At 41.7% G+C, this 12,360-nt stretch overlaps 1 protein-coding gene across 1 annotated transcript in view; it reads left to right on the top strand.

Annotated features, from left to right (window-relative positions):
- Positions 1-9,608: 9,608 nt before the first annotated feature.
- Positions 9,609-12,360, top strand: part of gpc3 (glypican 3) — a gene marked incomplete at both ends in the record, with an annotated part of 307,783 nt that continues 305,031 nt past the window's right edge. Inside the window, one exon of the mRNA XM_084332068.1 lies at positions 9,609-9,771. Within this exon, the coding sequence (XP_084188194.1) occupies positions 9,609-9,771 (163 nt within the window). The remainder of the gene's footprint in view (positions 9,772-12,360) is intronic.

Raw genomic sequence — 12,360 nt, 5'->3', positions numbered from 1 at the left:
GGCAACTACCGCCCTGTTTCTATCCTTACCTCCATCTCGAAAGTCATGGAAAAAATTGTATACGAACAGGTCGAAAAATACCTTGCGGAAAAAAATCTAATCTACGAATTCCAATCTGGCTTCAGAACATCCCACTCCACTGACACATGCCTTCTCTATTTAAACGACCACATCAAACAAGAGGTGGACGCGGGCAAATACTGCGGCATGGTCATGCTGGACCTACAAAAGGCCTTCGACACTGTCAATCACACCATTCTGATTGACAAGCTAAAAGCAATAGGTTTTGATAGTCTATCAGTGAGCTGGATGCCATCCTACCTGGAGGGGAGAGAGCAGATGGTGGAGGTAAACGGTACCCTATCCCCCCCCCCCCTCACAGTAAGCTGTGGTGTTCCACAAGGAAGCATACTAGGTCCGCTACTGTTCCTAATTTATGCAAATGACATGTCGTCAGCTTGTGACTGCAACTTGTTCCTGTTTGCGGACGACTCAGCCCTGCTGGTCTCTGAACTCAGAACTAGGCAAAATCTGCATATGGCTCGCTGATAACAAACTATCATTACACATGGGCAACAGAGTCCATTCTCTTCGGTTCAAATAACAAACTCAGCAAGACCGACGGCTTCTCAGTTACAGTGGGTGACAATATTGTCACAAGGAAAGAAGATATTACCTACCTGGGTTCCATCCTAGAGGCAAATCTTTCCTGTGACAAAATGGCATCCAATGTAATAAAAAAAGTCAACCAACGAACTCGATTCTTGTACCGGATCTCCTCACTGGTAAACAAGAATACCCTGAAGACTCTGGCAGGAGCACTCATTCAAGGGTACTACGACTATGCTTGCACCTCATGGTACCAAAGCACCTCAAAGGCGCTAAAAACTAAATTACAAACATCTCAAAACAAACTGGTCAGACTACTGCTTGACCTTACTCCTAGAACCCACCTCACCCCTGCCCACTTTGACAACCTAGGATGGCTTAGAGTAGACGACAGAGTACAGCAACTTGCAATGGGCCTGGTCTACAAGATACACTACACGACCAAGGTACCCATGTACATGTCAAAATACTTCCCAAAGGTCAGTGAATACCACGATCACAACACCAGAGGGAGCTCCACAAATCATGTTAAACCCAGATTTGGCTCAAACAAGGGACTAAACACGTTTCGCAATTATGCCACATCAATGTGGAACGCCCTACCCAAAGCTGTAAAGGAATGTGAATCACTACCCACTTTCAAAAACACTCTCAAAAAACACCTACGGGAGACTGCAATTCGAAACTGGCCCCTGTAAATGTCCTAACACAACCCCCTCCAATGTACAGTAAATTACCAAGTATGGTCTTGTCAATATTCCAATGTACAGTTTTGTTTGTATAGTTGTACAGTGTCCCCCACCCACCCCTCTTACCCAACCCCCCCCCCACTCCTACCCAAACCCCCCCCACCCAACCACCTCCAATGTACAGTCCCCCCCCCCCCCACCTACCCAATCCAATGTACAGTTTCTACGCCAAATGTATATACTTTTTTTTCTGGACTCTTTTTGTATCACAAACAGTACTGTATTTGCAAATCTGGTATGTCATAAATTTATAGATGTAGCAGTACTGTCTATCTGTATGTCATGTATGTCATATATGTTATGATGAATTGAAAATGGGGGACCCTGATGTAAACAAGACGAAAGTCTTTCTCTGGTCTGCATCCCCTTAACAATTGTATGTATTGAGCTGTACTGTACTGTACCCATTCTGCAATCTGTTAATAAAGTTTTCAATCAATCAATCAATCAATCAATCAATCAATCAATCAATCAATCAATCAATCATGTGAGGCATTAGTTGTAAAGCGCTTTGGATAAAAGCTGTTATATAAATGCAGTCCATTCTTGTTTGTTTTTGCGCCACCCTCTTTGTAGATATTAATAAAACATGAAGACTACTAATCAGAGAGAACCCACCAATCTGTGATGTACTGTAACTGGGATATAAAATCTGGGGCTGCCCCATAGACGATGAATGGCGCTCTGATTTTACATACCCTTCCTATGCTTCCCAACATCCTTCATTATGCTTCCTAATATGCTTCCTATCACCCTTCTTATGCTTCCTAACATCCTTCATATGCTTCCTATCACCCTTCCTATGCTTATCTTTACCGTCTAGCTTTAGCATGCTACTGCTAATAAGTATAATTGTGGTCGGTGTGTCTTGTCAGCCAGTGTGTTTGCTAGCATTAGCATGCGTATGCTAATGCTAGTAATATCTATAAGGAGAGTAGTCAGTCTTTAGTGTGTTTGTCTGTCTGTGTGTCCGGCATGCTGCCTGGTGGAGATCTGTGCTCGACTGAGCGCACCTTTCTAGTTGTCTATGAAGCAACCCCAGATTTTACATTGGAGGGGTCTTTCTGTGACTTCTAGCTTCAGGAGACAGTGATGCATGTTCACAAATACTGACTGAGTCTTGGGTTGGATGGCAGGAGTGGGTGGTCTCTCCCATGGTGTTCTGAGCTGCTGAGCACCGCCTAATTGTATGGATGTGAATATTTTTTTCCCTCTTCTTTTTATATTATTTATACTATCTTTATTGATTAATTTCATTTGATTTAATTTAATTGTCTTGTCATTGTTGTTATTATTATTATTGAAGTACTGTCCTGTGATTTCTTGTGTATTATTATTATTACTACTGTATTGTGTTGTGTCTTCTTCTTACATGTGGAAATAAGAAAATAAGAAAATGTGATCACAAAAAAACAAATACTTACTGAACTGTCCTTGGGCACATAAAGAACATAATGTCAATTCTGAAAGGAAAACGCCAACTTTATGGGAAAACATGTTGCATGTGTTCCTTTCAAATGAGTGGCAATACCCTTTAAAGCCAACCAAGTAATCCACATTGATTTTGTCTCACTGAACAGTTCCCATCACTGATGGGATGGCAGTATTCATAATTTCCACTGCCCATGTAAAGCCCCGTATTTTTCTTTTCTTACACTGTATGTGTGAGGACCATTCGTGTAAATCCTGTAAGAATTTAATGTGTCAATAGATCAGAAAATAGCTCTGTTTTAACAAACATTACAGTCCCAAAATACACCAAATCAAATTTTTGTCTCACATTTGTCAGTGTTACTTCTTGTATCAAGAGCTCAGTCAACTTTAGATATATATGGTGGTGGGATTGCTAAAGCTAATTTTCACTATAATCTGGAAAATCTCAGGGAGTAGGCCTATGCTACAATATTATAATTTAAATATTGATCTGACTAACATCGGTAGTCCCAAGATTATCATACAAGATACAAGAGTTTTATTTGTCACGGCATACAGGTATACAGTGAAATGCGGGGGGTCTCGCCCGCAACGATGTGCAATAGTACAAGTAATAACTAATAATAATAAGAGTCATAACCTGTCTATGCCTGTTTCTTTTATCTACATCTTAGCCCAGAGGTTTGCAAACATTTTCATGCCGAGTGTGAATCCTATAGGCATTTTAGACAAAGAGATGTTAACCATATTTGGCACTTTGAAGTTCCACTGGTGGAGCCTGTCTGAAACACAGCCCCACCCCTTTAAAATGTAATGTCTGGATGTAAATTCAGGTTAGGAGTTTGGAATTAACGGAACTGGTTAATAACTGAGGGCATACTTCTCTCTTTTCTGCAGAGAAAGGAGAGAAGTATTCATTTTGGTTAAACTTTTTATTTTTTTAATCATAAATCTAGGCCTTCTTAAAGTAGCCTTTGCACTGCAGAGTTATTTGAAGAGATATGCCTATTAAAGCTGCATTTATAATGCAATATACTATCAGGACTGTATAATTAAAACAATTACTGAACATTTGCATACTCTTCAGATGTAGTCTAACCCCTTTCCTCTGTAGCAGGCTACTACTATAGAGCGGAGTCTATAGGAGCATAACATGCCTCGTCACCTCTGTTTCAAGAATAACGTCAAACGATCCAGTCTGAGTTTTTTCTTTGCACAGACGAGCCTAGTGCAATTTCTGTATGGGAAAGTAGGTTAAAGTTCAATCAGGGCAGACTATGGGGAGAAGGCAAAAAATAAGGCAACGTTAGCGCCATATCCCCTCTATAGTCAAGGTAGCGTACTTTGATGCATATGCTCTGGTGGCCTTGTTCTACGCGTTTGTGATCGATGGAGCATATACGGTATTAGGAACTATTCAAAGCAAATGTTTCACTCACAATCACGCGGTAACATTGAGGGGAGGTGTTCTTGCTGGCTCTGTGGTGGGCTATGTGGGGGTAGGGTTTACAGAGGTTACAGGTCACAAGCCTTCAGGGTCTCTTTGACCACAGTACTGAATGGAGAGAGCGAGATGGGGGGAGAGTGGGGGAGACACAACTCTTTCAGTCTTCAAACTGATTTTTATTTTTCATTTCGCAGGAAACCCCCATAAGGGCCACACTGTACAAATATTCGGCTCATGATCAATTCCAAAGTAAGGAATGCCTTGTTTGTGTGTGTGTGTGTGTGGATTAAAACAGGACATCTAGACTGCGTCGTCTACGCTCCTTTCCCCACCCCCACAAAGGGGGAAAAACAACAAAAAAGATGCTCACACAATTTCATGCATGACAAAACTTTTTGTTGGCCAAAAGGGATGGCAAAGAGGCTGCCGAGGATACAACATCTGCGTGGTTAAGGTACGTTGTATTGTTAGTTTATCCTGCATGGCTGTCGTTCCTATACCATTTCAAATGGCCCACCAAAATTCAAAGACAAGAGGTAGGACGTGCGTTTCCTCCATTGTTATTTGACAAATGTAATCAAAACGGACCTGGAAATGTATTCTTACTAGGCTATATAGCTTAATATATATATATATATTCCAATAGCCTATTTTTGGTTTAGCCTAATTGTTGGTTAAAAGTAGAGACATATGTATTCAAAATAAGTCGAATCTAAATAATATACGTTATTCTTCCCGTAGTAAGAATTTCTTTCGTTCGTTACCAAGTGGTCCGTTTTTCAATCTGTAGTTCAAGTGTCGCCAAGGTTTATTTATTTAGGCCACTTAGACGTAATTTATTGGATCTTTTGCTCGGTCTTTTTTGTAGTAGTCTATAGGCAAAGTTGGCTTACCCACGCTCAAACTGATAATGTGTTCAACACTCTTTAACTTCCAACTAGCACAGCTAAAATATCACAGTAATTGTGATTGAAAGCGCGACGTGGTTTCCGTTGGAATGTTTATATATTTGTTTATTTATTTTAATTGACGAGAGTTGAGAAAAGTTAATCGGATGTTGGCGCCACTTTCGCAAGTCTATTTTCTGCAACTTGTAAAGTAGCTCGCATAACGCATTTCTCATAGCATATTTATGACGATTATGCTTTCAAAATAGCCTCATTTCTAAAGATATATTTAGGATAAGAGTTTTTGTTTTGACTGAATATGGTAATTTGGGATGTTTTACATTGACATTTAAAAAGTTGACAATCATCACCAGCCCAGTCATATGGTGAATGATGTTTTTATTTTATTTGTATTCTCTAATAACTTTATATCAATCCATTGCGTTGGCCTCATGCTGTTCAAGCCCAACCATATACAACAAATAATCTATATGTTTTATTTTCTGGGAGAGGAAAATATTTCTAAATGTTTACCACTGATAATCACTTTTTGTTTTCTTTTAGATGGTCCAGATTGGCAGTAGTCTACCCTATTTGGAGTTGGATGTAACCTCACAGATTCTGTCTCATCCAACTCCCCCTGCTTCTGTTGACCTCGTGGCTCTCCAGCTAAGGTGCATCTAGTGTAGTTAGTGAAGTAGTCTCCTATCTACTGCCCTAGTTGCTCCTTCTGGCTGGAGGGCTTGTTCTCCCAACTTGGTCATGCACTTCCATCACATCTGGCCTACTTACCTGTATCTGCTGCAGTGATTCCCCTGCTTTGTACACAGAACAGCATGTTTTGTTTCAGGATATGTGACTTGTTGAGCTGTCTTATCATAGCCAATGCATAATGGTCTGCTAATAGTTTACACCAAAGGAAACCACATAGAAAACCAATGTTGTCTAATCTGTGCCAGTAAGTGAAGCGGGATGGAGGAAATTAACAGGATGTGAAAGTAGAAACAAAGGATTTTGGGTGGATATTCCTTGAGCTAATGCATAATGTGAGGCCCTAAACGTATGCTGAAAAGTAAGGAAATCCTATGCAAATCTTAGGATTTATGAAAGAGTCTCAAGAATGTTAAAATGTTGATGTTAGTTCCCTCTGTGCTGCATATAGTGATGTGCTTTTATACGTATACATTGTACCGTTCATACAAGCCCTGCTGAGTGCTGAGTGGTATATGTAATGCTTTCAATACCATTCCTGTTTCATGAAAACTTTAGATTAGTGTTACATTTCAAGACAGGGGTGATGGTAACATGTGTTTCATACTGTGTAAGTCTCTCCTTCTCTCCTAATATTATTAGTCTGCTCTGATGTTATTGCACTGTACAGATAAGAAATCAAGTTGTTACCTCACATTTTGTGGTTGTCTTCATTTACACGTTTGTGACTGGTGTAAACAATATCGATTTCCTGTGCAGACGCTTTGCACTTCATATTTAATTTGCCACTGTTGTATACAACACACAAGACTTTAAAGGAACATTATGGGAAATGCGCCTATACCGTCTTCTCCAGAGTCAGACAAGAACAATGATACCGATTTCCTCTGTGCGTTATTCGGCTGCAAGCTAGCCTAGTTTAGCACAAATTAATGGATGTGGATATGGACCACTAGCCTAGCTTAAAACTCAGAGTAAATTGCTATATACTTGTTTGACCCATAATGTTGGTGTGTGCCTTTAAATTGTCCACAAAGACCCTCAGTGAAGAATGATTTATGTAAAATAAGAAACGTATGTGACTAATGTGGACAACTTGTTTTGTAGACCTGGCAGTTCCAAAGTGCTCACAGTGCAGGTAGTACACATACGATCTACCGCAGTATGGGCACTTCAAGTATTGCCGGTCACCTTCTCTTGTATATCATCTTATTCCCTCTTTCTTTCCATGTAGATGCGGTGTGGGTTTACAGTGAGTTTTGTTGGTTTGCTTCCAGCTTCTGCCTATCACTGCTGTGCAAATCCATGCAAAGCTCTCTGTTAACTCAGTGAATCGACCAAAGAAACAGCCAAGAGCCTCTTTTAATGTTCTTCGTTTTATATGACCTCGTCCGGTAATGATTTATATTAACTGGACAGTTATATAATATTCATGGCTCATCTGTAAATGTATTATGCTTGCGAAATAACAGTAGCATAACATATAATGCATGATGTGTTGCTGAAGGAGGTGGGTATATAGGACCAAACCTTCTTATGCCTTCCCCCTCATTTATACATATTAGGACCCCCACATTGATACACACTAGGACCCCCACATTGATACGCATTAGGACCCCCCACATTGATACATATTACGACCCCCACATTAATACACACTAGGACCCCCACATTAATACACATTAGGACCCCCACATTAATACATATTAGGACCCCCACATTAATACACACTAGGACCCCCACATTAATACACATTAGGACCCCCTCATTGATACATATTAGGACCCCCACATTGATACACATTAGGACCCCCTCATTGATACATATTAGGACCCCCACATTGATACACTAGGACCCCCACATTAATACACATTAGGACCCCCTCATTGATACATATTAGGACCCCCACATTGATACATATTAGGACCCCCTCATTGATACACTAGGGCCCCCACATTGATACATATTAGGACCCCCTCATTGATACATATTAGGACCCCCACATTGATACACTAGGACCCCCACATTGATACATATTAGGACCCCCTCATTGATACATATTAGGACCCCCTCATTGATACATATTAGGACCCCCTCATTGATACATATTAGGACCCCCACATTGATAAACATTAGGACCCCCCACATTGATACCCCACCCAAGAAGATTTTTGTTCGATATGTGGATAAGTCCACTGTTTGCTGTTGCTGATGAGATAACGGTTGGAGAAGGTGAAACCGATCAAAATAGTCCAGTAAATATGATCTCATTTGAATGGTGAAAGAAATCGTGAAATTAAACATATTCCCTGTTCTAGGGACTAGTTCTAGTTTATGATGCTTATTTCACAAGCAAAAATACATTAACAGATTTGTAGTGAGTGTTCAGTTAATGTAAATTGTTGCCCATTGTTCAGTAGTCTACGTTGATGTGGCAATGCTCACAGATTACCTGCTTTTTCATATAATCTCAGTTCAAGGCAGGCATGAGGAGAGCATCTGCTGGAGGCTTCTTGTCACTGTCGGGTTAGAGACTGTTAGGCTGTGCAGGTAGAAAACTGGCCAACAGAGTCATTATGATGCTGTTTGTCTTGCTGTTTGCGGGTGGATGGCTTTGCAATTTTAATGCTGGACAAAATCTAGGAAAATTGCACGGTATCCATCTGTAATCCGCTAGATGCTGTAAGCAGCAACACATTTATTATTCTGATAATTTTTTTACCTTTTATGTATGACGTTTTGTTAATTGCTGAAATAAATGAGCTTTTCTGTCAGTAATTACGTTTACATTTCTTTCTTTTGAGAATAGTTAAGATTTATGTGTCATCTGCGCATGATACCACTAGATGGCAGCAACATCTAGTCTTCAGTAGTGGTGCAAATTCAAGGGAGTCTTGGATGCAAGGAACTGAAAACTACACTTAATACATGAAAGATGAAGATAGCGCTGCAAAATAAGGGAATGATAGAAGGTCTTGAATCGTTGGATAAGAATGCCCCTCATATAGACATCATAAGGAATAGAGCATTTAAAGTCATTTGTATTGTTTGAAGGATGTAATATACAAGCTTCTAAACTGGTCAATTAAGATATATATAGGTTTTTCCGGTTACTATCTTCCCCTTGTCTCCTTTCTCCCATCATACTTAAAAAACAAGCGCCCATCCACTGAACATATACCATGTAATGTAGGATACAATTTTCAATTTAACGCATACATGTTGCCCTGCCCACAACCAGTTCACCCCTGTTGTGCGAATAGTGGACTGTTTTATTATGTGGCCTAATAGCCTCTCCCACAAATACTAGGACATGTATCTAACGGGACAACAGAGCACATACCGCAGTAATTCCGTGCTAAATTTACCGCAAAGGGCCATTTATCAGTTCAATAATTCGTTGGATGGGAGATGAGAGTGCGCATAGTTCCACACTGCCGCGCGAACGCGCGCGTTTAACTCGCGTCTCCATCTGAGAGCCGAGCAGCCAGCTGAGAGCCACCGCTGCAAGTGACGAGAGAAGTTCTCAGCATCGACACAACCTCACCAAGAGTCAAGACACCTTTACCGGGCAGCCCTCCAGGTGAACGGACCACCGTTTTTACACACGCGTCCTCTGCGCCCTGAGCGGACTAGTGCGGAACGCAGAGCCAGGGAGCTGCAGTATTATTATCTGATCAACGAAATAGGTTCCTTCTTTAACTTTTGATTTGGGAAGTTTATCAAACAGACGCCGATCCACTCTACAGTCCCGTTTCGCTAAGTTTCGCAATGGTTGGTGTGTCGGTAAATTACGCGCTCTTCCTGTGCGCCTTTTCCCAACTCTTCCACGTGCCGGGCGGGCAGGCACCTGTGCCAAACTGCCACGGGGTGCGCGCATCCTTTCAGGCGCTTCATCCCGGGTCGAAATGGGTCCCAGAAAGCCCAATTCCAGGTGACTATTGCAAACCTAAACATATTCTTCGTATAGGCTACTGTGTTGTTTTACCAACGACCTCCTCTATCTATGGCGTGATACATGAAGTGACAGCTTTTATGAATGATTGATATGATTTGTGATCACTATCTCAACTGATTCAGAACACACTTAACTCCATTTCAGAATCCCATCTCAGCCAGTGAGTGGAACATTACATCCGCACTAGCCTATACAGTTCCCTTACAATTCCCAGTGAAAATGTTATGTTTTCCCCTACTTCAGCAGTGAGAGGCTGCTTACTCATATCATCCAACCCAATGGCGCATCATTCTAACTGGCTCTGCCTGTTCTCCCTGGACCAGTGTCTGTACCACTACCATGGGTTAAAGCGCATTTTCATCCGAACATATAAACCCAAAGCCTACAATGTACTTTAGAATACTTTAGGCCTATAACTCTGAACTTGGAATCATATGAATGTATGTTTATGACATTCTCTTTTGTGTTATACTTTGGACGTGTTGCTGCAGTTCCTACGTTACGTGTCAGTGATCTAAATATTGTAACAACCCAGTTAGGACCAATAGTTATCACTGTGATCCAGTGGGTGTGTGTGCGCGTGTGTGTGTGTGTGTGTGGGGGGGGGGGGGGGGGGGGGGGTAGCTGTCACTGATCAATCACTCATGGTCTACTAAGCTCGGGGCTCCTTCTCCTCACTTGACCAAGGTGTCCTGAGGTTGGTGGTCCCATGGGTGAGGGGTGATCAGGGAGTGTTGCACCTGAGGGCGTGCTCTCTTGGTGTCTGACGGTGAATGGTATAATTATAACACATAGTTTAGTGTAGTTGAACGATACTGTGAATGATGCTTTATTGGCGTGGGCTATGGCCAAACAATAGCCTGTAAATAAACCTGCACTACTCTCCTATGAATACCGTACGGACAACCTATACTCTCTAATAGCGAGGTCGCTACAATATGTATCTAACTAATCTAATCTAGGATCTAGATTAAACCCTCTTGACCATCTCATTTCCAATGACAGAAGAAAAATAAATAATAATAGATCAGCACTTTGATCACTTAGAGATCACGCCACACCGTCAGCAGCTGAATGAATGAATGAATGAAAACTTTATTAACAGATTGCAGAATGGGTACAGTACAGTACAGCTCAATACATACAATTGTTAAGGGGATGCAGACCAGAGAAAGACTTTCGTCTTGTTTACATCAGGGTCCCCCATTTTCAATTCATCGTAACATATATGACATACATGACATACAGATAGACAGTACTGCTACATCTATACATTTATGACATACCAGATTTGCAATTACAGTACTGTTTGTGATACAAAAAGAGTCCAGAAAGAAAAGAGTATATACATTAGGCGTAGAAACTGTACATTGGATTGGGTAGGTGGGGGTGGGGGGGGACTGTACATTGGAGGTGGGGGGGGGGGGGGGGGGGTTGGGTAGGAGTGGGGGGGGGGGGGGGGGGGGGGGTTGGGTAGGAGGGGTGGGTGGGGGACACTGTACAACTGTACAAACAAACACTGTACATTGGATTATTGACAAGACCATACTTGGTAATTTACTGTACATTGGAGGGGGTTGTGTTCGGACATTTACAGGGGCCAGTTTTGAGTTGCAGTCTCCCTTAGGTGTTTTTTGAGAGTGTTTTTGAAAGTGGGTAGTGATTCACATTCCTTTACAGCTTTGGGTAGGGCGTTCCACATTGATGTGGCATAATTGCGAAACGTGTTTAGTCCCTTGTTTGAGCCGAATCTGGGTTTAACATGATTTGTGGAGCTCCCTCTGGTGTTGTGATCGTGGTATTCACTGACCTTTGGGAAGTATTTTGTCATGTACATGGGTACCTTGGTCGTGTAGTGTATCTTGTAGACCAGGCCCATTGCAAGTTGCTGTACTCTGTCGTCTACTCTAAGCCATCCTAGGTTGTCAAAGTGGGCAGGGGTGAGGTGGGTTCTAGGAGTAAGGTCAAGCAGTAGTCTGACCAGTTTGTTTTGAGATGTTTGTAATTTTGTTTTTAGCGCCTTTGAGGTGCTTTGTTACCATGAGGTGCAAGCATAGTCGTAGTACCCTTGAATGAGTGCTCCTGCTAGAGTCTTCAGGGTATTCTTGTTTACCAGTGAGGAGATCCGGTACAAGAATCGTGTTCGTTGGTTGACTTTTTTTATTACATTGGATGCCATTTTGTCACAGGAAAGATTTGCCTCTAGGATGGAACCCAGGTAGGTAATATCTTCTTTCCTTGTGACAATATTGTCACCCACTGTAACTGAGAAGCCGTCGGTCTTGCTGAGTTTGTTATTTAAACCGAAGAGAATGGACTCTGTTTTACCCAGGTGTAATGATAGTTTGTTATCAGCGAGCCATATGCAGAGTTTGCCTAGTTCCGAGCTGAGGTTTTTTTCAACCTGTAACTTGTTCTTGTCAGAGACCAGCAGGGCTGAGTCGTCCGCAAACAGGAACAAGTTGCAGTCACAAGCTGACGACATGTCATTTGCATAAATTAGGAACAGTAGCGGACCTAGTATGCTTCCTTGTGGAACACCACAGTTTACTGTGAGGGGGGGGG

Source organism: Notolepis coatsorum (assembly GCF_963971535.1).
Source record: "Notolepis coatsorum genome assembly, chromosome: 16".
NCBI classification, from domain to species: domain Eukaryota; kingdom Metazoa; phylum Chordata; class Actinopteri; order Aulopiformes; family Paralepididae; genus Notolepis; species Notolepis coatsorum.
Note: the sequence above shows the minus strand (reverse complement) of the source record. Positions and strands in the feature narration are given on the sequence as shown.